This window comes from Diadema antillarum, unplaced genomic scaffold, assembly GCF_040938485.1.
Source record: "Diadema antillarum isolate AM-2024a unplaced genomic scaffold, OU_Dant_1.0 seq00000693_RagTag, whole genome shotgun sequence".
Classification (NCBI taxonomy): domain Eukaryota; kingdom Metazoa; phylum Echinodermata; class Echinoidea; order Diadematoida; family Diadematidae; genus Diadema; species Diadema antillarum.
In genome coordinates, this window is record NW_027271598.1 from 1,090,703 (window position 1) to 1,118,207 (window position 27,505).

The window sequence follows — 27,505 nt, forward strand, 5'->3', positions numbered from 1 at the left end:
AAATGCGACGGGCCACAAATTTTTTGAGGATCACTTCGTTTTACCTTGTTTTGGATATATTGTATCTCGGTCATTTCAAAACCTATTTTAATCAAATAATTAATTTTCAGTTCCCCTTAGAACGGTATGATCTTCAACATTTCATAGAGTATGTGTTTTTTTAATATCTTGCAAAGCATTAAAAGCTAAATCCATCACCTCAACCAATACTATACCATACCTTTAAGTGCTTCCTCTTCTTATTTTGGTTGCCTGGATTAACTAGGTGTAATAGCTGCAAATTAGGTCTACTACTCGGGGAGTAATTTTTGCTATGCATTTTGTTATGACTGCTATACAAAATGTCATTTGCATAGCAGTTTCATTACATAGACTTGTATACCATTTTGTTGAAAATGTATGTCCATGAACAAAAATTACTATTCAATTTCAAGAAGGAAAATTATTCCCTGCTACTCATAGACCACCTATAGATCGACCACCCTCATGCAATGGCCTTCTTGTATATGAATTGAAAAGTGCGTGTGGGACGGGGAGGGGGGGGGGGTGGGCAATATGCTGGAACTTCGAACATGAATACGTACACTGTATTTGCCATTGACTCAATTTACCTGCTTTATCCATCGAGAACAGGTGGTCGATTAGAATGATGAGCTTGCACTGGCGCACAGCAAAAAAATGTTACTTGCATTTGTCGCTGAGAATTCCACGCATACGATATGAATCAACAATCTGAGCCTGTGGTATGAAACTGTGGTATTTTCTATACCATGGTGAAATTACATTAAAGGGAAGATAAACCCCAAGAGCAATGTGGATTGAGTGAAAGCAGCAACATTAGTAGAACGCATCAGTGAAAGTTTGAGGAAAATCGGACAATCGATACAAAAGTTATGAATTTTTAAAGTTTTGGTGTTGGAACCGCTGGATTAGGAGACTACTAGAGGATATGACGTATGAGTGGACAACAATACCAAGAAAATATAAAGGAAATTCAACAAAAATTCACTTTTCTAGAATTATGAAAGAGCAATGGACCAACCGCTTTCAGAAAGCAGGGGGAATAATTGCTACCCTTAACATAATGTCAATATCAAGTTGATGGAATTTGTAATTTTCATGAAAAATGGATTTTTGTAGAATTTTCTTTATATTTTCTTGGTATTGTTGTCCACTCATACGGCATAACTTCTAGTAGTCTCCTTGTCCAGCGGTTCCAACACCAAAATTTTAAAAATTCATAACTTTTGCATCGATTGTCCGATTTTCTTCAAACTTTCACTGATGCGTTCTACTAATGTTGCTGCTTTCACTCAATCTACATTGCTCTTGGGGTTTATCTTCCCTTTAAGGTGAAACTGAGGAACATTTTTTGAGATACTAGTACAAGGTATTTAATAAAAAAGCAGTTAATGAGTAGTAGGTCCATCCCCTAGAGTGGTATATACTGTAGTCACGGTATTACTCTATGGTACAACCATTGTTTTCAGTGTGTATTCACTGTGTAGTTGGTACCGGTATTCAAATTGTGTATTACAGTCAACCTCGCATTCAAGTCAAATCTATTTGGACTAAAAAAAATAGCTTCGACTTGGAGAAAATTTGACATATGAGGGATTACAGTCAATGGAATATGAAGAGAAGAGGACTTGAAAAGACCTTTGACTTGGACGATTAATCCACCTATGTGAGGTCGACTTAAGCAAGGTTGACTGTATACGGCTGTAATGTGTTTGTGGCCATAAGTGAATTTATGATTGGACTGTTGCTTCTCTGTCACAGTTGCTTTTTGTTCTTTTTCTTTGTTTTGCAGATCCTGTGCATCCATGGTTATAGGTAAGTGTCATATATGCTGCATGAGGGCATAAACATCTCCCTTGTGTTCTTAGACTTCCTGTATTAACAACAAGCAGTTGTTCAAATCATGGGCCCTGGCATTCTGTATATCTCTTGTGGTCCATTTAATTTTTCAAAGTGTCAAAATGGGATGCTGTAGAAATAAGTGTGTATTCTACTTGTCAATATTGATGCTTAATGTAATGAGAAAAATTAATTCCAAAAAAGCTTTGTGGTGCTTACTTGTTATGCTTTTCTTTGATAATATGGTCATGAGTCATTTGGTTGTCTTTTAATTTTACAGGCAGACAGGACAGACGTTCAGAGAGAAAACTGGATCCCTGCGCAAGATTTTGAAGAAACATGCACAATTTGGTAAGAAGTGCAGAAGCGAAGGGACATACCGGTATGATATTTTAATGATAAAATTTATGTGATACATGTGCTGCATATGTATGTGAATGGTAAGAAAAAAAGAAGTACTGTAAAATGAGGAATGTTCAGATGCATTTTAATGTCGCAAATTTTGCGAGCGCCAAGATTCGCGAAATTAAAATGCATGCGAAATTTCTTGTCTACACTATATGCATTGAATGCCAGTGGCAATTCACGAAAATGTCATGCCATGAAAAAGGCCTTCGGTTCCAATTCGCGAAAAATTTCGTGTCACGAATATATCATGTTTTACAGTTTATGAAAAGACTTACAAAACCTATGGAGGTTCCTTCACTTCACACCATAGACCATAATGGGGGGGGGGGGGGGGCTGATTAGTATACTGCCAAATAGAAATTTAGTTTGATATTAACTTCAATTCTGCTATAACTTTAAAGTGATTTAATGTGGGCAAATTGTGTCCAGTTGGTATATCTTGTTTGGTAACTCAATATTGAGTGCTATTTGAGTGAATGGATAGACTGTATATTTGTTTCATTGGAAATCTTTTATAAAGTAATACAATTCCTCTTCCTTTATAACAATGTAACTGAAGACAGAGATAAAATACAAGTTTTCTTCACAGGTTTGCAATAACGAATATAATGCCCCCCCCCCCCCCCCCCAAAAAAAAAAAAAAAAAAAAAAATCTTCAAAACTGTACATCTCATGGAAATGATTATTACTCTTTGAGAAAGAGAGCAACATGTAGATATATTGCAGTCATTGACATGACTGATACAATGCATGTAGATGAGGCAAGAAATTGTAATGTCGATGCTCCCATTTTTTTCTCTCTCTTCAGTGTACATTGATGCACCAAATATCGTGAAGAGCGGTAAAGAGGATGGCAGTCAAAGTGGCGAGGAGAGAGGCTGGTGGTTTTCTGACAAAGAGGGCGGCTTTCTCGCGTCGCAGCACACCAGTGTGAATCCGGGCTACGAGGAGTCCCTCGATACGATTGCCACTGCTCTCAGGGAACAAGGACCATTCGATGGTGAGAGAACAGACCTCTGAATGTCAGGGTCCTCTTCAGCTAGCTCCTTCAATCTCCTTCAATTCTCTGACAGAGTTGTCAATAAGGATGCCTGTCCTGAGATCAGGAGGTCATAGGTTCGAATCCTGCTCTAGTACATACTCCCATGATTTCTTTGATCATGGCTACTACTAAAACACTGATCAATTCAGTGCTTATTTATGTCGATGTAGGGCAATTCGTCAATCAGTTACAATGAAAACATCTCGACGGAAGAATTTTATGAAATTGAATAAGGACAAAAATGTTATCAAAAACTCACACACACCGAACCTTTATCTGCTTCTACTAATTTGTACATTTAATTTCCAAGAAATGTATGCATTCCAAGGATTTCATATTTCATGATACATGTATTTAAATTCAACAGATCTTTTGCCAAATATTTCTATTTTGCCATAAAGAAAAATGGTATGTTTTCTCTGTCTTGACTTGGATCATAAGGAAGAGGAATTATCTTTCTTTTTTATATTTTTTACTACAGTAGTTGGTATCTTTCTTTTTTTATATTTTGTACTAGTTGATGTCTACGATCTGATTCTGCTGAAGTTCCAAAGACCAGTGCATATAGACAAAACATGTGAGGCGCATTTATGCGTGATATATATATTTATATTCCTCTGAAGGTATTCTGGCCTTCAGCCAGGGAGCAGCCCTGTTGGCTCTGATCTGTGGTCTAAGAGAGCAAGGAGGTATGAGTCTACATTATATTTAGCAGCCATCTACATGAAGTAAATCTTTGTCTATATACTGTGCATCTGCAACTGTCATGGGCTATGTGCAGAACTCAAATACAATGTATAATGGAAGCCCTATTAAGTTATCACAATACAAAATGATACATGTAAGTGTTTCTCAGTAAATGAGAACTGTGGAATTATAGTATTTTCTTTTTTTTTCATAAGTTATGCAATTTAAACAAAGAATTCCATGAATGGACTTTTTGAATACCTGGTACTTTGAAATGACTGAGGTGAGACTGGGGAACAATTCAGGTTTCTGCTCATCTTTTTACTGCCATGACATGTTAAGGAAATCCTGATAGCAGGACTGGATAAAACATTCTTTAATCAGATTGAATACACAAGAAAGTTTTAGTTGGCCTTAGCGCTAAATTTTTGTGCAGTGGCTTTCATGTTAGCTTATTTGTTATCAACATTATTTTTTACATCCTGAGAATACCCAAAGAATACAAATATTTACATTAATTAGGTATGTACATGTATTCATAAATTCATGCTAACAATACCAACAACAGTAATAATAACAGTGCAGATAATCATAGAAGTAATGTTATAACATAAATATTATAATACCGATGATGTTACATTTATAGTGTCAAAATGAAAAGAAGGAGTGATTTCTGTTCAATTTTAAGATTTCCATTTACTTCTTCATTCACCTGGCAGATTCCAGATTCATATTCAACTTTGCCATTCTGGTGGATGGATTCAGAAGCCTGATAATAACAATGCAGATAATCATAGAAACAATGTTATAACAGAAAGAGTATGATACTAATGATGTTACTTTTATGGTGTCAAAATGTAAGGGAGGAGTAAGTAATTTCTGTTCAATCTGTAAAGATTGCTGTAATACTTTTTTGTTCACCTGACAGATTCCAGATTCATATTCAACTTTGCCATTCTGGTGGCTGGATTCAGAAGCCTAAGCTCAGGTCACGACAGCTGCTTTACACAGAAGGTCACCTGCCCAACACTGCATGTTTTTGGCAACACAGACCAGGTTATACCAAAAGGTATGCAGATCTGCTCCATTCTGGTGTATTATATTCATTGAATTCTTATGCCTCTCTTGAAGGGTGCCAGAGGCATTCAGTGGCGGATCCAGAGGGGGACGCACCCGGCGCACCCCCCCCCCCTTTATTTTTCGTTAGAGACGAAAGAAATAAAAAGAAACAATTAAATGAAACCTGGAAGTGTCACCAGGAATATTAGTTGCCCCCCCTTCCTTTACAGAATTACTGGATCCGCCCCTGGCATTGTTTTTTCAGGTTCTTCTGTTTGTCTGTATGTCCAGGCATCACTCTTCTCATGGCCTTGATGTACCATAAGAAAAAAAAAAAATCGCTGTTATATATTATAGTCTTTCGTCTATTTTATAATTGATTGCCTGAAATGACATATAGAATGTACAAGATCAAAGTCGGTGGCCAACAAATTTAAGAAATGTCTCTTTCTTCCCATAAACTGCACTAGATATGAACAGTGATAATGTTATTTGGCATCATGGATGGAAGTAGATGTGAGACCTAATAATTAGATAATTTTATTAATCTTGCTTATCTTCTGATTCTTTCTTCCTGTTTTCTTATAAAGAATCCAGTGAAGATATGCTGCAGTACTTTGTGGACCCTACCATCATAAATCACAATGGAGGTAAGAGACCTGAGTTTGCCCTGATATTCTCTGTCAGCCGTGTTTAATATACCAGTTTTAATTTGTTTCATTGTACATTTTCTGTTGTTTGGGCTTATGCGTCAAATATGTTCAAATATGTTGGTGATGATGATAAATGATTTGTTGTGGTAGAGACTTTGCTCTCAATGTCAGAGATGTATACAGTGTATACACAATCTTTATGTACATGTAGTTGACAAATTTCCCTTAATATACACACTATGATGCAATACAGGTCACTTTGCATGCACTTGCATGCAATTTGGTACAATTCAAATGTCCATAGACTTGGTGAACAACATGATGACATCACACAGCCAAAAGGCTACATTTCCTGAATTGTATAGCCTTCCACTTTGGTAATGTCGGTGGACAAGGCGTAGTGCTTTTTTCTCTCCCTTGTAATCAAGAAACTTCAAGTCATAATTAATTGCCAGTGCTCAGAAAAAAAAAATGCATATGCTGTTTATACTCTTTAAATAGATGAATTAAATGGAATCAATATTTAATGTTAAAAATTAGTGCATTTCAAAAACATAAAATCAATGCTTTGTCGAAATCTGTCAGAGGTATTCCGTATCATTATTTGTCTTGCACTCGTATTGAAATATAATGCAGCAAAGTAATTCCCTCTCCCAAGTTACAAAACAGCAATAACACAACACACACACACACACACACACACACACAAACCAGAAGTGAAGAATTTTGCCACTTTCTTGCTTCCTTGAGATGTCTAGTGAAGTTGCACTACCTTTCAGGTTCAATGCAGTGATTTATCACAGGAAACTTGGCAGCTGTTGTGTTCAAAGTAAAACATACCATTGTTTTTAAAGCGCTGATAAATGTGTGTAAGTGCATTTTTATGTCATTTTTACTCCAGGTCATTATGTTCCTGCTACATCGGCAGAAAAGAAAGTCTACTTATCTTTTCTGGAAGCGCAAAAGGAGAAGAAGCAGAAAATGGGAGAATCGACCTCATGACAAAGACCAAATTCCTTGTTAGTTTAACTGACTTTGAAACACTATTTAAACACTTTTTAACATTTGCATTTGTAGTGGCGCAGACACTGACCAGTGTCGTTACTGGTCTGCCAAGTTTTTCATATTTTTAATTACCGTATTCTGGAAATCTTCATTTTTCTTGTGTGCCTGAGATGATCTCCAAATTGTCTTTTTTTTATCATTTGGTGACTTTTGCAAAGTTCTTCTGACTGCCTTCCAACCCAGTTGAGGTCCTGGCCTATAAATGGGAGTGATGGGATTACTGAGAGATTGATGGCACTAGCAATTTATTTGTTTATTTATTTACATGTATTTATTTTTCAGTTTAGGTGAAATCTCACTATTGACATAAAATGATACACTATATCCACTGATCAACAGGACCAGCTAGTGTATGTATACACCAGGGTATGCATACACCATACGTACAAATTGCAGGGGTTTTGTTTTCGCAAATTTATGAGGTGCCATTTGTGAATTTGAATATACAAGTACTTGAAGATATTGTCTCTAATCCTGACAAAAATGTGATGTCCTCAGGTACATGTATGTACTTGAACACAATACACAGTACGTGAGCAAGGTGTGTGATAACATTGTGTAATACATTGTATAATTCATTTCCAATGCAGGATTGTTAATTTTGCTTCCTGAAAATAAGTTAGAGAATGATACATGTACTGATTTCTCTGTCTATTGCTGTACTCCACAACTGTGAGTTTAACCACTTACGAAATCGTCCGATTGGGGTCCTGATTGGTGACGAGTAAGAATTATTATGTTGTAGGCCCTGATATGATATGCTGTACCATTTGTTGTCTGCAAAGTTCCCCAAAACATCTAAAGGATAAACATATGGCGGTAATTAATTCACAAATGCATTACATGACTGTGGACTGAGATACAACAACCTATTTCAAAAAGCAAAAGCTGTACTGCTCCATACAAATTGGTGGGAACAAGGGTTTATGGGTCTAATACAGAGACTCCAACTCTCCCGTTTTCGACGGGAGATCTCCCGCCGAAAACTCATTTTTGCAAAATCTCCCGTTCTCCCGCTTGAGATTTAATTTCTCCCGCCCTGGCTCTGTGTCTCCCGTTGGAAAGGATTTCTTACATATTGCTATTGTATGTTGAAAAAAACAAGCCTTAGATAGCACCAGAGAGCATCTAGAACCCTAGGAATTTCGCGCTTCGCACACATCAACTTGGAGCCTCCCGTTTGCTCGGGGTTTCAGGCCGGAGAATCTCCAGATCAGAAGGTGCTGTGGGTTGGAGTCTCTGCTAATAGTGGGATCAGGCTTGCAGCAATAAATAAACTGTAAGGACTTGTGTACAGTTTGCATGTGTACACATGTTATATAATCTTCATGCTTCCACTAATTGGAAATTTCAATGTGATCTCCTCTGAGCACAATCATTCAATTTTCTTGTCCAACGACAACTATCAAAATCCATTGGTACTGCGAGGTTTATTACACAAATAACACGAACAGTATTCAAGCACTGACATTTCTTATCCAGAAATGTCTGCTGAATGTTTCATTTGGATTTGATATTTATAGGATTTCATTGTATTATTCCTTGATACTATTCCTTGGTACTTATGACAAACACTGTTACGTTTTGTTTTGTTTTTAGTAGACAAATTAAGTTATTCATAAACACTCTGCTCAAATGAAGTCAGTGATAGCTAAATTTATATCAATTGCATTACAATGCACTCTGGTTATAATCAAATTCCAGTTACACTGTGTACAGTGAAGTAAAATTTGAGCCACAACATTATTTGCTCTCTTTTTAAAAATCATTTATTTGTTCGGTTGTAACAAAATTTTGATGTAACAAAAGAAAACTTCTGATCCTGAGGACTTTGTTATAACGGGAGTCCCGTACATTTGCATGTTCAGTATGAATTATGTGCCATATATAGTGTAATATATTTTTCTTAGCCAGCAATGTGTCACTCCTGGGTGAAATAAATTGTAAATACAGTGTTTCACTTTAAAATACAAGTGTTTGAGTGTTTCCTGTTTGTGTGCAATGTGGTGGAGCCTTGAAGTACATTTGTATTCTCCTACACTATACATGTACGGCCTTGTACTTGCTAATGGGTCATAGTTCATTTAACTGCATGTTCATGTGGAAGGTTATAGATAAAGCCAATTCACTTTCACAGAGTTGGACAATCTTAATTAGAATTGGTCTTAACATCACGCATTTATGATTACATGTATAATACAGGTATCACCTCATCCAATTTGCACGTATAGCTTATAATATACTGTACTGTATTTACTCATACATGTGTATATTTCAACTCCTATAATTGCCTTATTCTCTGTCCAAATTCTGATAAACTTCTCTACTATTCAACTTGTTTTATTTCACATTAGTTATTGGTACATGTATAATGAACATGGTTACAATGTATTGCATAAATCTTGATACAAAAAAGTAACGACTTAACACATTCTACATTTGTATAACTCAGTTTTGTTCATTATGTTAGTTATAATTTCCACATAACATAATTATGCATCTTGTACTTTAACTCGGCTTTGATGGCTTTAACACCATAGGCACCGACATGTATAATGAGTTTTACATTGAAATTTGCAAGCATGATCTCTGCAGTGAATGGGTCGCATCATGGACAATTTGTAGACTTGTGTTGCATGAAGTGAGATCATGATGAATTACTGGGAGCACTTTTGCATGAGGCACAGTGCATCATGGAATATGGACAGCTGTTAAGTTCTTGCAATCACAAACTGTCAGACACAGAGAAACACATGCTGGGTAAGACATCGTGACTTGGGTCTTGTTTGAATATTTATAAGCATCCATTCCTTTATTTCAAACATGAAATTACACATCACAACATGCTTGGCATGATCACAATTACAAAGCATTTAACAAGTACAAATGCACATGGATCACATTTAGGGCCTACCAGTTTATAACCCTGCTACATAGCTATTTGGCCTTGACACCATCTGAATGCACACCAGTTTGACTTAAATGTCATCTGTTCACATTTAATGATTCCACCCCAGAATGAGAAGGCATTGTCATTTTGTCATTGTCATTTTATGAAAACCAAATAGAAAATGAAGCTTAGCTATCTATATCAAAGATACATACAAACATTTTCAACTTATCATTCTAGTGATAGTGTAATTGTGCATTTGGACCATGATGATCCCTTTGAGAACTCCTACAGGCCTGCAAAGATGTCATATACACATGTGCAACATACACATACAACAAATCATCCCTGCATAACACTCCCCGATATCACCACTCTGAAATATTGTTCTTGGTGTAGTTAGAAGTTGTAATGACAATTGAGATGCTACAAGAAAAACAATCTGTCTCTCCCCACCCCCCCCCCCCCCCATCAACTTGATATACAATGTATTTTGTGCAGTCCAATAAAACACTAAACCTCCATCAACTTTGATGGATGCAAAATACAACTTAGTATGGGTCCCTGAGATAAAAGATAAGTATCCATTTTACTTCACATGATTGAAAAGTATGTCATGTCATGTCATATGTAATCTGTCATAAGAAATAAAGTGCCTTATACGCACTTTATAGTCCAATCATGTGACTTTAACTACAAATAAGTGATAGCAGTTATACATTTTATCATTTGCATCAAGCCTAATTCATTGGTTATACAGTACAAGTGCATGTATTGCTAGCACCTACACTTATACAGTATGTGCTCTCTGAAAAAAAAAAAAAAAAAAAAAAGTTCACTGGGAGTTCACACAATGTTACATTTTCATCTCGCACAGTTGAATACCAATATTTGTTTGCATACTTTTGGTAATAAAACCAAATTTCTGAAGCTGCTTTGTGGTAGTGTAGATGACCTTTCTGGACCACCAAAATCACATCACTATACACTGTATTGATAATTGCTGTATCAGGGCATTTGGGACAGTAAAATACAAATAAGAAACTTTGAACCTGTGGCAAGAAAGTTAAGGGGTTTTATGATTAAAGTCCATTGTATTTCAACAGATGACTTTGTAATGCAATTGACAATGTACATGTACTGTAGTTCTAGCAATAATAGTTATGACTAGAAGCAAAACGGGAAATCAGTGCCAGTTATAGAAATGATAATCATTATCATATCATTATGAATATAATGCTTCCAATCAATGTATAAGTTCAATTACTTCAAGGCTGAAATATGCATGCCACATTAACAATTATGCATTAAAATGTCATAATGGGATCACAGATGAAAATTTCCCCTTTTCTTCCCAACTACTTCTTTGGCTAGAGTACTCTAAATTCATTTACATAGTCACCTCTCACTTGCTCTATTGGTATTCAAGCTTTGTTCCACTTGCCTTTTTATTATGGTACTAAAAAATACACACAATAATCCATCATTGAAAAGGACAGTAGTGTATGCAAAGAAACAAAAGAACCCTTGCATCCTAGAGGAACTGTCAAAACAAATGTTAGCATATTCCCACAACAGCGAGGAGTTAAAGAAGCTTCTTCAAGGCAGTGCTTCAGTATCAGCGTGCACACAGCACATGTCTGCCACCATCGATGGATAGCGTTTCTCCCGTGATGAAAGAAGCGGCATCCGATGCAAGGAACTTGATGACAGGAGCGACTTCATTTGATTCTCCTGGTCGCCCAAGAGGATGGACCTTTTTTGCCCTCTGGTTATTTTGGGTGAAATTTAAGGAGGGTGAAAGCTTCGATGGTAATGTTAACATGATGGTGGTTAGGCTATTACAAAAATTAACTTTACAGGTCTTATGGAACAACCTGCATTGAAATGTGTGAGTATAGCTATCATCATAAGTAAAAATAATTCCTTACAGACAATCTCTTGTTTCCTCTTCATATCATCATCATTCAAATTAACAATACTTCAGTAGTTGTCCCCGCCGAACGAGTTCGAGCAGGGGACTATGAAACGGGCTCCGTACGTGTGTGTGTCCGTGTGTCCGTGTGTCAGTCCGTGTGTCCGTGTGTGATCAAAATGTTCAATTTGCTACTTCTCTGTCATTTATGAGCCGATTTTGATTCTGTTTGCTTTATATGAGAGCACTACATGGGAGCTTTGAAACTTCTACACAGAATTTCCGTTGTGACCTTTGACCTTGACCTTTGACCTATATTGTACATTTTGCTACAAAATGCTACTCCTTCGCCATTTCTAACCCGATTTCGATTCCGTTTGCTTTATGTGATGGCACTAGTTGAGGGCTTCAAAACTTCTACACAGAATTTTGACCTTCGACTTCTTTGACCTTTGACCTTGATTTTTTGACCTGTATTGTACATTTTGCTACAAAATGCTACTCCTTCGCCATTTCTAACCCGATTTCGATTCCGTTTGCTTTATGTGATGGCACTAGGTGAGGGCTTCAAAACTTTGTCACAGAATTTTGACCGTTGACTTCTTTGACCTTTGACCTTGATTTTTGACCTATATTGTACATTAGCTACAAAATGCTACTCCTTCGCCATTTCTAACCCGATTTTGATTCTGTTTGCTTTATGTGATGGCACTAGGTGAGGGCTTCAAAACTTCGCCACAGAATTTTGACCTTTGACTTCTTTGATCTTTGACCTTGATTTTTTACCTATATTGTACATTGCATGGCAACAAAATGCTACTCCTTCGCCATTTCTAACCCGATTTCGATTCCGTTTGCTTTATGTGATGGCACTAGGTGAGGGCTTCAAAACTTGTACACAGAATTTTGACCTTTGACTTCTTTGACCTTTGACCTTGATTTTTTACCTATATTGTACATTGCATGGCTACAAAATGCTACTCCTTCGCCATTTCTAACCCAATTTCGATTCCGTTTGCTTTATGTGATGGCACTACATTGTAGGTGAGGGCTTCAAAACTTGTACACAGAATTTTGACCTTTCACTTCTTTGACCTTTGACCTTGATTTTTGACCTGTATTATACATTTCGCTACAAAATGCTACTTCCGGCGGGGACATATATTATGCACCGCGTAATTTCTACTTTTCTTTGTTTTTGTTGCAACTGATAGGGTAATTGCCCTAAATGATGTACCAAGGGTACCTGGACACTGACAGTACTGTAAGGTGGACACTTACAGCTGTATTGTGAATTTAACATGCACAGAAACCACTGTAAAAATACAAACGTGAATATTTTTGCCCGTTGTATGCTCCACTAACTAATGTCCAGTTTCTGTGGAATCAAAACACAAGAAATTCATCTTACCTGGCCAAGCACAAAAAAAAAAAAAAAACCTCGCATGAAAATTTGTATCCAATTGTACAGTATTTAATATTTTAGAGTAAAAGCCATGATAAAACTTGATGGTTGACAGGTGCTACACTGTAAGAACAGCTTATTATCTCATTGATAAGCCATGATGCATGAAAGGCATGATGACATTTTTAAAATATACAGACTCGTACAAACTAAATGGCCTACGGCAATATGGGAATATCAAGGCACATCATGTAGTTATGCTGATACACAAATGGTAATCATGGAACTTAACTCTACACAATATGAAATTCTGAATGAAAGCAGTGATGAAATGGTAGCAAAATAGTGTCACTTTGCAAACTACATCCTAACTCACAAGTCTATTACTATTTAAACATTCAAGATTTTTTTTTTTTCTGTTGAAACTTGATGTTAAAAAAGAATGGCATTCCAGTCACCTACAAACATTTGATGTTACACAAGCCATTTTAAAATCTATTTATTTGAAAGGGGATGGCTAGTAACTGATCAGTGGGAATGCTGGGGGATGATTTAAGAGTACATCATCCATCTATTGTGTGAAAATTATTTGCTTCAGAATGGTCTCATATTCAAGGCATGCTAACCAGGAAACATTAAACTGCACATTACTTGAATATGAGACCATTCCGAAGCAAAGAATTTTCACACAACAATAGATATATGATGTACTCTTAATGAATCCCACAAGGATTGGAACAATCATCCCCCAGCACTCCCACTGATTACCACTGATCAGTTACTAGCCATCCCCTTTAAAACAAAGAAGTCATACCACTGATATAAAACTATACGGAAGGCATGACGATATTTGCCTAACACAGCCATCTTTATCCTTGGCATACAAATAAGGTACACGTATGGCAAATTTGATAATTCTCTATTCACCACATTTAACACTTCATCATCTTTTGGCCTGCACTTGCAGAAAACAAATTAACAGAGAGCAGTGTTTTGATATTTGATACAAAATAAGGCGCTCAGTGGCGCCATTTTCTTCATGCACACACTTTCAATATAGGGTATCCTTATACCCCCGTGAGTTATGATACCAGGAACCACAACCTACTTCCTCACGATTCCTTGCCTTCACCTTTTCTCAGGACTCACCTCACGTATCTGTTCGTCATTCATTCCGTAGGCGAACTGTATTGGAGTCATAATTGTACCAGGGCTGTTGGCAACAGAAGAAATAAGTGAACAATCACTACAAATTGAATAAATGGTGACATATATGAATCCCCCATACATTGTGTTAAATTCACCTGATTTTTTTTTTCATAAAATGAATCCTAGCAAAGTATGGAATTTGACTGCCACATCACAGTAACTCAGAACTCCCTGGAACCAACACACAGTTTGTTACATACTGTAAGTGTGCAAAAAGTACAATTTGATAATTACAACAAAATTTTAATCCATCAGACTAATATATTGCAGTATGACTAGTTTTAATACCTCTGCCAAGGGAGGAGGTTATGTTTTCGTTGCCATTGGTTTGTCCGTGTGCAAAATAACTCAAAAAGTTGAGAACGGATTTGGATGAAACTTGCAGGAATAGATGATTAAACTTTGGTAGTGATCTAGGAATTTTTATGGATTTTATAAAGGATTTTCGATATTTTGGCAGGTAGGGTCAATGAACTTGGGAGTTCAAGCTGCGTATTTTTGAGGTTTTCATACGCGCATTAGAGTGCGTGCTCTAGTTTCTGGTCCAGGGCGAGGCGCGCCACGCAGCTGGCATTGATGACGTAACAAAAGGTTTCTATATCACTTGGAAATCTGGCGATTTTCAGCACGCATACGTATGGGTAGAAATCATTGATCTCTACGGAAGAACAAGATCAGTGGTGGAAATGAGCTGCTTGGCAGAGCTTGGCGCTCTCAGAGTGCTTTTCTAGTTTCCTTCTAAATTTCTTACATCATAACATAGTGCATTTTTCACACTCAGAATTTGTTGCATTCATACAACTTTCTGGCAAGCAAATCGAGCATAATTAGGTCATTTCAGTCACTGGCAGCTTGATAATGTGTGAAGAGTTTTACAATCAACTACACAATGTGTTATGTGTTCCTTGAAGGTTTGCATGGTGGAGAGGTTGACAAGTGAGGAGGTTCACAGTATACTATGTGGGAAGTCCTGAAAAGGACTGTATAGAGAACAGAGAATGAGAAGAAAAGTGTAGTAAAGTGTAACACAATGTGCTAGTTTTATTTCTATGATACTCACTTGACTGCATTGACACGGACACCTTTGGGGGCCAATTCTGTGTGTAAAATTCAGTTTAAGAAAAGGCATGAGTCACTACTAAGGAAAAGAAAATACATAAGAGTCATGGAATCTGGGTTGCTACAACAGTTTGCCATAAAATAATTGGGAGTGACAAATCCTTTCCAGTCTTAAAATCACAGCCATGTACAGGGCAAATGCTTAAAAGTTTGGCAAGGTGTTTAATAATTGACACTATCATCACAAAGTGTCAATCATAGCCTCCTTCAGCCCATGTCTCTTTTTATAATTTGATGACATAGTCGTTGTTGTTTTGTTGTTTTTGTATTTGAGTCTTGTTTGCACAAGGTAGCCTCTTCCAAGTATGCACTGTTCTCCCACAGAGCCCTGCCGTTATAATCACCCCAGCATTGCTGATCAAGAGGGCCATTACAAGGCACACTTGTGTGACTGAGTTTTACAATAATCAATCACAAAACCACTGTACGTGTACATGTATTTGTGGAATCACTGTCATAAAAACTGGGGATTTAGCCATCAATACTGTCACTGTTTGCTTGCCCAGTACAACCATTCATCTCTTTCTATAAAAATGGCTGCATAAAACAATAAAAAATTCAAATCATCTATACTTTGTGACTCCAATTCATCTTGAAAGGATGATATTCTCACTAACATACATTGTATGTAAACTGTCATTGGGACTATAAGACTACTTTACACACAGACTTACCAACGGCGGTAACTCTGGTGAATTGATCTATCGTTGCTTTAGCCATGTTATATACAGTCATGTTTGCCATCTGTTGTCATTCAAACCAGGGATAAAGAGAGAAAGAAAAGATGACTGTCACTTACAATCATCAGTGATATTATGCCATACTTTTCATGGCACAACATACGAAGCATGCACAAAGAAAATGTACACTCACACAACAATATAGCCTTGGTAAATTATATTCTTTAAAAAAAAAAATGGTAATCATGCCCAGTCCATCAGCAAGTATTTCAGGGCACAGAGTCGCAAGCATGTTGACTTGAAGTAAAGAAATAATGAGGAAAATTACTGATTAATGACAGTAATCTAAAAACGTGCCAACAATCAGTTTAACCATGTAACAGCTATTAAAGAAGGATCATAAACATGACCAGTCTCATGCAACAACAAAATATGAAAATTACTAAACAGTGTCATAGTGTCTGATCTGTTTCATCACAGGTCAACTTTTTACCTGCTTCACTGAACAAATATAAATGAATGATGATAATGAGAGAAATACAATGTAAGTAGAAGTCAGAAGAAGTTTGTCTTGAGATGACAAAGCAACTGACAGATCAAAAGGCCAGGTTTTCTACACAGTTCAGAAAAATTACATATTTTTATAGAAATTCCTGAGTTGGTTTTTATGAGGCAAGTTTCCTTTCAGACAGTCTCTGTAAGCTTGCATGTTTAGGGGTTGCTTTTTACTGACTTGTTACAAACAACTGACCTGAATTTATCTTACAAACATAAAAATGTTTCCTTTAAATATCAGATTCATTCATCACTCACCACTCTCTTGCCACAAACACTTGACACATTCACGATGGCACCTGAGGTGTAAACAAAGCAAACATATATACATACATCAGTGAAGAAATCAAATTTACTTTCATACAAATGGCTGAACATAGACGACATAGAAAATATCTTAATCATACTTCATCTTTTACTCATCACTCCAAATGTGGTCTTGAAACCTTTTTCTTCAAACTAATACATTCTTGTTTCAAGTTGTTTTTATTGAAATTGATTGACACATTGCTCTCCATCAACATACAGCTTACATAGGTTGATATGTTATTCATGCTGATTAAGGGCAACTGACATCCATAAAGGTGAACTTATCAATCAGTTGCAACAAACACCAATTTTTGTGCCACTTTTTGTGAGATCAAAAATCAATCTAATCCCTTTACGAGAAACAAATTGCATACCAGTCTACTTGAAAATGGAAATGAATATCTAAAAGTCAACTTAAATCACCTTTAGTCGCTATAAGATGGGGTACTGCCAGGTTACTGAGCTGGAGAACTGATCTAACATTAAGCTTCATGACCCAGTCAAATGTCTTCATCAAGTCTTCATTCAGTAAGTCACAGGGAGCGCCACCACCAGCATTATTTACCTAGGCAGAAAACAATGTGATACTAGGAAAATGAATTGTGAATATGAGTTAACACCATTACAGTATTGATGTCACACAGTTCTTTTGCTTAACAGCATGAAGTCTGTGAAATGGAATTTGTTGAATACTTGATTGCTGTCATTGTCTGACCAGTTTCTTACTCATGTACATAAAGATCTTCACTGAATTTCTTTTATCTTACATGAAATTCAGAAGAACTTGTATCATTTCCATCGAACTTATTGCGTTGTAATAAGGTAGAAGTGGTGACTTTACAGGGGTAGAGTTGTAGTTGATATCAAAATAATCTTCATGATATCCTTGTACACAAACCAATGACAGAATTGTGAGCTGATGACTTCATTACCTCTGCTAGTTTGCAAACTGTATGTGGTCATGACCAAAATGCAGAGACTCCAACTCTCCCGTTTTCGACAGATCTCCTGCCGAAAACCCAGTTTTGCAAAATCTCCCGTTCTCTCGCTTGAGATTTAATTTCTCCCGCCCTGGCTCTGTGTCTCCCGTTGGAAAGGATTTCTTACTTATTGCTATCATATGTTGAAAAAATAGGCCTTAGATAGCACAAGAGAGCATCTAGAACTCTAGGAACTACGTGCTATACACATCAACTTGGAGTCTCCCGTTTGCAAGGGGTTTCAGGCGGGAGAATCTCCAGATCAGAATGTACTTTGGGTTGGAGTCTCTGAAAATGAGGACTTTATATTCAGAACATTTAACATTTCCTTACTTCTTCATTTCAAGGCTAAAATTGATAATTTTAAAATCATTCCTTTTATCTGATTTTGATTAACAATTTTCAGTCGAGTTGCATATAGTGCCCCCCCCCAAAAAAAAAAAACATCAACTCACCAGTACATCCAGCTTTCCAAAGTGGTGTATGGTGACATCCATGATACGTTTCACATCCTCCTCCTCACACACATCAGCCTTGATGGTAAGAACCTGCCTTGCCAAACGACCAAAAAATATCATTAATCACATCAATATGAATGATAAGTGGCACCTACACATCATTATTTCTTAACTACTAGTATCCAGCCACCACACAGGAACATTCATGTACAATGTAAGATGCCTCTGAAACAATGTCAAAGCAACAATGCCACAGCAACAATAATCATGTTAATCATGATGATCAAAATTGTAATCATTGTGGAAACAACACTGTCACCACCATTGCCAATATCTGCATTTTATAAAAAAAACAATGACAACAAGGAAAAGTAGAAATTACGCGGTGCGTAACATATGTCCCCGCCGGAAGTAGCATTTTGTAACAAAATGTGCAATATAGGTAAAAAATCAAGGTCAAAGGTCAAAGAAGTCAAAGGTCAAAATTCTGTGTAGAAGTTTTGAAGCCCTCACCTAGTGCCATCACATAAAGCAAATGGAATCGAAATTGGGTTAGAAATGGCGAAGGAGTAGCATTTTGTAGCCAATGTACAATATAGGTCAAAAATCAAGGTCAAAGGTCAAAGAAGACAAAGGTCAAAATTCTGTGTTGAAGTTTTGAAGCCCTCACCTAGTGCTATCACATAAAGCAAACGGAATCGAAATCAGGTTAGAAATGGCGAAGGAGTAGCATTCTGTAGCAAAATGCACAATATAGGTCAAAAATCAAGGTCAAAGGTCAAAGAAGTCAAAGGTCAAAATTCTGTGTAGAAGTTTTGAAGCCCTCAACTAGTGCCATCATATAAAGCAAACGGAATCGAAATCGGGTTAAAAATGGCGGAGTAGCATTTCGTAGCAAAATGTACAATATAGGTCAAAAATCAAGGTCAAAGGTCAAAGAAGTCAAAGGTCAAAATTCTGTGTAGAAGTTTTGAAGCCCTCACCTAGTGCCATCACATAAAGCAAACGGAATCGAAATCGGGTTAGAAATGGCGAAGGAGTAGCATTTTGTAGCAAAATGTACAATATAGGTCAAAAAATCAAGGTCAAAGGTCAAAGAAGTCAAAGGTCAAAATTCTGTGTAGAGTTTTGAAGCCCTCACCTAGTGCCATCACATAAAGCAAACGGAATCGAAATCGGGTTAGAAATGGCGAAGGAGTAGCATTTTGTAGCAAAATGTACAATACAGGTCAAAAATCAAGGTCAAAGGTCAAAGAAGTCAAAGGTCAAAATTCTGTGTAGAAGTTTTGAAGCCCTCACCTAGTGCCATCACATAAAGCAAACGGAATCGAAATCGGGTTAGAAATGGCGAAGGAGTAGCATTTTGTAGCAAAATGTACAATATAGGTCAAAGGTCAAGGTCAAAGGTCACGACTGAAATTCTGTGTAGAAGTTTCAAAGCTCCCATGTAGTGCTATCATATAAAGCAAACAGAATCAAAATTGGCTCATAAATGACAGAGAAGTAGCAAATTGAAGATTTTGATCACACACGGACGCACACACGGACACACGGACGGACGGACGGACGGACGGACGGACGGACACACGGACGGACACACGGACACACACACGTACGGAGCCCGTTTCATAGTCCCCTGCTCGAACTCGTTCGGCGGGGACAATGATTGCAATCATGCTTATTACAATGCTTTCAAATCCTTGGCCCAGTCATAAATATGAAATTAATGATGCCTCATTGTTGTCTCATTTCCAATTCTTCAAGAATGTGTCTCACCAAGTGGTCCTCCAAAACAGTTTGGCACATCATTCCCAAGTGACAATTTCTTTCTACCTGGTACCCACCTACTCTCTGCATAGGGCAATAATGTACACCTTATGGGAACTATTTGATCAGTGAGAAGAGCCAAAATGTCATAATGTGGAACTTTAACAGTTAGAAAACAAACACAAGGCAAGTGCCATAATGTGTCTCGCCCATTCGCGTACAGGAAATTGTACGCAAATGGGATACAACAGATAAAAACTAGAAATGTCGCTGTGGCGACTGGTATGCCTCCGCCATAATGCATGATTCTCTTAATAGGTCTATAGTTCATGTGGACAATGTTTGATTACATTTTTACAAAATTGGCAAAATATCAAAATGACAAGTTTGTCACAAATGTGTTGAATGTTCAGCTTCCTTGACCTAGCTTTAATTAGATGAATAGGAGAGCATGTATTTGGGGATTTAAGGAATTAAACTTGACTTTGACCCATTCATAAGTTTATGCATTGAGTACCGTAATTTTCAAGGTAGGGAGAAAAAGTGCAATTTCTGTATTGAATAGTAAATTGTTACCATTTTCATCTGGCCTTTGACCCTAAGATTCATACGATAATCACTGTCAGGTAGAACATGCATAAATATGTAGTAAGTTTCAAGATAACTTGAGCCACTTCCGAGATGTGGAGGAAAAAGCTAGTTCAGCACTTTCACTAGATCTTTGACCTTTTGACCTTTAAGGCAAAAAAAAAAAAGAAAGTTTCCAGAAAATCTCTATTAGGTTATACATGCATACACCAAGTGTAAAAAAAAAATAATAATAATCCTGCTGGCATTGCATAAATATTAGGGGAAATAGTAAAATTTTTAAAGTGTTGCCTTTGACCTTTGACCCCTGACCTTTGACCCCATGAACCCTAGATTCTCTAGATAATCACTGCCAGTCAGTACATGTATACTATGTTCCATGAAGATACCTTGAACAATTTCCAAGGTACGGAGAAAAAAGTGAAGTTTTAATATTTTTACTTGACCTTTCACCTCATGACCCCAAACTTTCACCAGAGAATTTAAATTGGGTAATACATGTATACACTAAGTTTCAAGAAAATATCTTCAGGCATTGCATAGATATGGTGGAAATAGTGAAATTTTACATATTTGACCTTGACCTTTTGACCTTTGACCTTGAGCACGTGCACCCAACAGTTGATAGGCACAACTTCATCCCCTAATACACATACATGCCAAGTTTCATTAGGATACATCAAAAGGTTTGTAAGTTACGCTGTCCACAAAATTCATTATGGACGGACGCACGGACGGAAGGACGGACGGTAGGACGGACGGACAACCCGAAAAAATAATGCCTCCGGCACCACTTCGTGGCGGAGGCATAAGAAGAGATATAACAGATAAAAAGAGATAGAAAAGGGTAAAAATTTATGGCAACAAAGAAACGTGCCATAAAAACTTAACATTGGGCCCTTTGCCTGTGACCTTTGACCTTGTGGTGACCATCCACTCCCCAAGGGACATCTACCATCCAAGTTTGGTCACAAACGGACCTATGGATCAGAAGTTATGACCCATAATAGAAATGCACCATAGTAACTTAACATTGGGCTCTAAAAGTTTTTTGACCCCTGCTTGTGACCTTTGACCTTGTGGTGACCATCCACTCCCCAAGGGACATCTACCATCCAAGTTTGGTCACAAACGGACCTATGGATCAAAAGTTATGACCCATAATAGAAACGCGCCATAAAAACTTAACATTGGGCTGTAAAAGTTCGTTGACCCCTGCTTGTGACCTTTGACCTTGTGGTGACCATCCACTCCCCAAGGGACATCTTCCATCCAAGTTTGGTCACAAATGGAGTTATAGATCAAAAGTTATGACCCATAATAGAAACACGCCATAAACACTTAACATTGGGCTCTAAAAGTTTGTTGACCCATGCTTGTGACCATTGACCATGTGGTGACCATCCATTCCCCAAGGGACATCTACCATCCAAGTTTGGTCACAAATGGAGTTATGGATCAAAAGTTATGACCCATAATAGAAACGAGCCATAAAAACTTAACATTGGGCCCTAAAGTTCATTGACCTCTGCCTGTGACCTTTGACCTTGAGGTGACCTTCATATATGGTAAAATGTGAAACTTTGTATGACCCCTCTTCCCTCGAAGTTTGATTGCAATTGAAGCCCAGAGTAAAAAGTTATTGAAGTTTCTGTAGCGTTACGGACAGACGACGGACGGACGGACAGACGGACGATGGATGGACAGACGCCGCAGGCGATCCCATAGTCTCCCCTCACCTCCGGTGGGCTCAACAAAAAATGCATTATCTTTCAAGAAGCCTTTGAAGGTCTGCCTGCAGTTCATGTCTGGTTCCTGTCAGCTGGCTGTGCGGTTATGATATGAACAAATAAAACAAAACGTTTTCCACCACTAGGGAAAAGAGGAAAATCTGTATTCACACCTTGTCCTTGGACAGGCCTTTTCCAAAGCACTCTTTGGCAGTATTTTCCAGCCGTTCTTCATTGCGTCCCACCAGGGCCAAGCTTGCTCCATCCTCAGCAAACTGAATGGCAGTCTCCGCTCCAATGCCTGAACTGGCCCCTGTTTAGATGCAAGAACAACATTCAATCAGCTATGGCTTTGGGTATTCGATAGCCTCCACATCAATACGCATCCACAAATGTCATCCCTGTATATCATACAACATATTTATTACGGTATACAACTGTATTGTATCAGTCAAATTTACTTGAGCGGCCTTCTACAGTGCATGTACAGAGGAATATGAAGCACATGAAAGGCTATGAATGTAAATTGGGCCTTTCATTTGTGATTGATGTAGCTGATTATTTGACACATAATGTGCCATTGGCTTACGTGGTAGTAACTGTAACCCCAGAGTCACAACTCACAATAACAGACATATCTGTATTTCTTCTTTTTTTTTTCTTTTTTTTTCTTTTTTTTTGGGGGGGGGGTGGGAGGGGTGCATTTTACATACTCATGTACATGTGTTGAAGTATTTACTCTGAGGCATCATTGTGAAATACATTGTAGGACCCCACTTATGGACTCAGCACAGCTGTTCACTGCATGTGCCACTCCACCTCCATTCATATTCACTTTCTGGTGGATTATCATAATTTTAGTATCATTTATCTTGAAAGAAGACTACAAACACAAGTAGCAGAAAATATATGATTGTTGATTATGGGCAGCTAAAACTGAGGCTAGTGAGGGATACTTATTTGGTGTAAATATATTATTTTTTGAATTATTTTTAGTAAATAACATAAAAATAATAATATATAGGGTAAATTTTGAAATTTAAAGCATAGTAATTTTATGATTAAATAAAGATTTGGCGTAAATATTCTTCGGAGAATGATAACAACAACAACAACAATAGATCTATCTATCTATCTGAACTCCTAATCTGTAGGAGTTCAGGTAAGTTTTAGTTTACAAACAAAAGATTTGTTTAACTGGGCTGGGTGAGTGATACATAATTGATTGGTACTCAACTACACTGTAGCTACTGCAATTGTATGACTATGGACAATGCCAATTGCAAATAAACAAATTCAAAAAAATAAATAAGTAAATACACAAGTAAATAAAATAAATAAATGATAAATTATGTATCAATACCTAAATTAAGAAAAAGTGGCTTTTGGGTAGGCAAGTTGTCATTTAATAAACTTAATAGGTCTAGACTTGTTTGTTTGTACACATAAAAATCTTGATCTGGAATCTAATTCTAGTTAAGTAATTTCAATGTAACACCAGTGGTCTTTTTCTTTTTTTCTTTTACATTTGTTATTCTTTGGCCCTGGATTTTTGCAAGCACCATAAACAGTTTCAGTTTGTTTTTGCCATCATTGCCAGGTGCTGTGTGTACATAATGGCTATTTGGAGTCAAATGAGCTATAAATCATAGCAGGGCTCCCTGCTAACTTTTATTCTTTTTTTAAATCATTGATTTTTATTTTTTGGTGGCCCGAAAGCAAAATCTGGTGGCCCGAAGAAAATCAAGAAAAACATAAGAAAAACTAAATCAGTCCTACTTAACAAAGAAAAATAAATATAAGTATAAATAAGTATTACTGAAGTGATACAGGTATTCATGTCTAAAATAAATGAATAGAAAATTTAATCATCTTACCGTTATTCTGAGTTCTAAGATTTTGCAAAGAGGCTTAAATTTATATATTATTATAAAAGTGTGTGCGTGTGTGTCACACACAAACACAAGTTGCTATAGCTTCTGACCATCTGAGCATTGAGAATTAAGGGTTTCTGGGACGAACACTGAACTAGGGCTTTCTACAGCTCAGTCGGTAGTGCACCGGGCTAGCAATCTGGAGGTCTCGGGTTCGAATCCCGATGGAATCCCATTTTCTTTGCTCATTTTTCCACTAAAAATTAATATTCTTTCTGGTCAGTTTATTCTGTCTTTATTTGTTACATACTCAAAAAGCTGCATCACTTTGGTGATCCCTTGCATTTATCCCCAAGTTGAATTATCCTTCAGGTTTATGCCAGGTTTAAGTGTGTGCGTGTGTGTCACACGCAAACACACTGCTATAGCCTCTGACCATCCGAGCATTGAGAATTAAGGGTTTCTGGGACGAACACTCAACTAGGGCTTTCTATAGCTCAGTTGGTAGAGCACCGGCCTAGCAATCCGGAGGTCTCGGGTACGAATCCCGATGGAATCCCATTTTCTTTGCTCATTTTTCCACTAATAATTTATATTCTTTCTGGTCAGTTTATTCCGTCTTTATTTATCATAAAAGTTGATACCAATGTAGGTGGTCAAAACTTACGTTTGAAATGAGAAAGTGGGAGCATTTGCAGACATCTGTTAACATCTGACATTCGTCTTAGCATTGTAAAATCAAATATCTGACATTAATTTTATTTTAGCACCGTACGGAGCTGAATCTTACCATTATTCACTTCCATAAGGATTAGCAAACATCCAACATTTATTTTAGTATCATATGGAGTCAAGTTTACCGTTATTTATTTCCAAAATTAAAAGCAAACATCTGACATTTCATCTCAGCATCTTACGGAGCCGATTGTCTATACCGCTCTTCATTTCCAAAAGTAAAGGTAAACATCCGACTTTTTTTTGTGGCCCGACGTGCGTTTTTGGTGGCTCCGGGCCAACGGGCCACCGTATAGTGTCAAGCCCTGCTCAGTCATAGTATGAGAAAATGAGGTTCAAATTTTGAATGTTATGGTAAAAATAAACTGTATGTAGGCCTAGATCTAGTAGACTACTGTAAATTACTCTTATTCTTTAATACTCTTACGTATGATTCTTAACTTGAACATTTCGAACAATTCATGATCATCATGCGGCGGGTTGATATACCGTAGTTATGGGTAAACTCGGCCTAGCGGGTAAAGTCGGCCGCCAGCGCGCACAGTACAATTGTATGTACTGTGCGCGCTGGCAGCCGACTTTACCCGCTAGGCCGAGTTTACCCATAACTACGGTACATGTGTAAAAGTATTTACAATCAAATTTAAAATTAATGATGTTAAATTTAAGCTTCTTGTGTTGTGATAAATTGACATCTCAAATTTAACTTAAATAAAATCTGAAGTGAAAACTGAAATGTGAATTTCTCTGCATGCATTTTTGTTTTTAAACATTTTCAAGTTGTGTTTTTGTTTTTGTTTTTGTTTTGGGGTTTTTTTTCCGATTTCGGCCTGGGATTTCGGTTGGAAAGTCACGTTGGCTGACGTCGGGGGCCCGTTTCATAAAACTTGTCAGTCACAACTGCCACATTTCTATGACAAATTTGCTCTCAGCCAATCAGATGCGAGGATTTCAGTAGCTTGTCACATCTAGTATGACAACTTGTCACTACACACTGATGACAGTTTTATGAAACGGGCCCCAGGTCTCAGCTAGGCCCGGGTCCCAGGCCCCCCGCGCCGGGCCGGCCTCCCCCAGCATCGGCAGCACACAGTACATGCACGCGACGGTGGGTGTGTACACGTTGTTGCATGCACACCACTGACTCGCTACATAAATAGAGCTAACGACAACGTCAGACGAGGGTCTATTACACCACACAGTCAGTAGAAATTAGAATTGTATACGCGAGACCACGGATCCGAGCGAGGCAACATGAACATGAACATATGGGGCTAAGTCAAAACTTCAAGGGTTCTAAGACTGTAGCGGGTCAAATACATGTACAACGGAAATTACACATGTTATAAAACACTTGAGATTCACAGTGACACTCCAGTTAAAAAGAAATTTAAACTACCCTAGTAGCAATCGGATTACCTGTAATTAGCACAACTTTTCCATCAAATAGCCCCATCTTTCCAGCTTTCTCAATCCGTACCGCTCAGATATCTGAACCAAAAAGCGTACGCGTGCGTGCGTTTCAGTCGAAATAATTTCTTCGTCGCTTCTATACTTTTTGATCTGAACCTAGCGTCCAAAATCAGCGGGGAATCACACCTAGCATGCCTTCCTGCTATGCTAGCACCTTGAACCAGGGAGGTGGAAGCCCACCTCCCTGCTTGAACTTTGCATGTGTCTCACATTTACGCTCTTTTTACTTTTATAAGTGAATATTTCATATTGAGGAAATTTTAAACCATGCTGGTCTTGGTGTTGTATGGCTAAGAAAAGGGGAAGGATTTAGTAATAGCTGGATATTGAGCACCTTGAAGATATGTCTAAACAGGATTTGTTGGCAAATGTTTGGTCAAATTAATAGAGTATGTTTAAATTATAGGATTTTTAAGACGAATAGTCTCTTTGAAAGGTATTTAGTCCAGTTGAGTAAGAGGGATAGAATTTCATTGAGCAGTTTTAGATGTAGGTAAAATCAGTTGCCAGTTAATAATAGAAGATTTGTACAGTCATTTGATGAAAGGGATGTTCAATGCCCTTGTTGTGATAGACATGAAACAGGTGATGAATTTCACTATGTTTTCGTATGCCCCTTCTTTGAAAAGGAAAGACAGTTATATTTAAGCAATCATTATTTAGTTGAACGTCCTTGCTCAGTAAACATGTCCAGATTATTTTCATGTTCGCATTTAGGACAGCTTAAAAGATTAGCATTATTTGTGAGGCTGATCATGTCATATTTTGCAAATTTGCAGAAGCCTGAACAAGTTGAGTGTACTTTAGTCAAGAAAGAAAATATTGTAACTCGTAGTAATTAAGCATCCAGTGTTACGATTGTTTGGTCGTATGGTTCATACGATTAGTTAACCTTGCTTGCCAATTTGTATATCACTGTATATATGTTTAGTAGGTATAGACTATTCTATCTACATTATTGTAATATATCACAAATATGTATTCTTTGTTATTGTAATGACCATATCTTGTATTTATGTGTACTCTATACCCCGTACGGGGGTC

At 37.4% G+C, this 27,505-nt stretch overlaps 2 protein-coding genes across 2 annotated transcripts; one reads left to right on the forward strand and one right to left on the reverse strand.

The window, feature by feature from the left end:
- The first annotated feature begins 1,731 nt into the window (after positions 1–1,731).
- On the forward strand, positions 1,732–6,718 carry LOC139737469 (esterase OVCA2-like). Its single transcript, XM_071648145.1, has 7 exons — positions 1,732–1,836; positions 2,141–2,211; positions 3,077–3,268; positions 3,934–3,999; positions 4,926–5,066; positions 5,647–5,706; positions 6,611–6,718. The coding sequence occupies exons 1-7, from the start codon at positions 1,754–1,756 to the stop codon at positions 6,709–6,711; spliced, it is 714 nt and encodes a 237-aa protein (XP_071504246.1). The 5' UTR covers positions 1,732–1,753; the 3' UTR covers positions 6,712–6,718.
- Positions 6,719–10,902: 4,184 nt separating this feature from the next.
- Positions 10,903–26,484, reverse strand: LOC139737468 (3-oxoacyl-[acyl-carrier-protein] reductase FabG-like). The gene is made up of 9 exons (XM_071648144.1): positions 26,408–26,484; positions 22,553–22,692; positions 18,292–18,384; positions 17,280–17,421; positions 16,806–16,846; positions 15,987–16,056; positions 15,254–15,290; positions 14,134–14,197; positions 10,903–11,432 (listed from the first exon to the last, which is right to left on the reverse strand). Exons 1-9 carry the CDS (start codon positions 26,442–26,444, stop codon positions 11,283–11,285), a joined length of 774 nt encoding a protein of 257 aa, XP_071504245.1. The 5' UTR covers positions 26,445–26,484; the 3' UTR covers positions 10,903–11,282.
- Between the last annotated feature and the right edge of the window lie 1,021 nt (positions 26,485–27,505).

What these genes read in the sequence shown, in the direction of transcription:
- LOC139737468 (XM_071648144.1), bottom strand. Translation starts at nt 26,444, where the DNA reads ATGGGGCTATTTGATGGAAAAGTTGTGCTAATTACAG. An exon ending in CCATCTTATAGCGACTAAAG is followed by an intron (nt 16,847 to 17,279) that starts GTGATTTAAGTT and finishes TTTACACCTCAG; the next exon opens with GTGCCATCGTGAATGTGTCA. An exon ending in GTGTTTGTGGCAAGAGAGTG is followed by an intron (nt 16,057 to 16,805) that starts GTGAGTGATGAA and finishes GAATGACAACAG; the next exon opens with ATGGCAAACATGACTGTATA.
- LOC139737469 (XM_071648145.1), top strand. Translation starts at nt 1,754, where the DNA reads ATGATTGGACTGTTGCTTCTCTGTCACAGTTGCTTTTTGTTCTTTTTC. An exon ending in CTGTGCATCCATGGTTATAG is followed by an intron (nt 1,837 to 2,140) that starts GTAAGTGTCATA and finishes TTAATTTTACAG; the next exon opens with GCAGACAGGACAGACGTTCA. An exon ending in TGGTCTAAGAGAGCAAGGAG is followed by an intron (nt 4,000 to 4,925) that starts GTATGAGTCTAC and finishes TTCACCTGACAG; the next exon opens with ATTCCAGATTCATATTCAAC.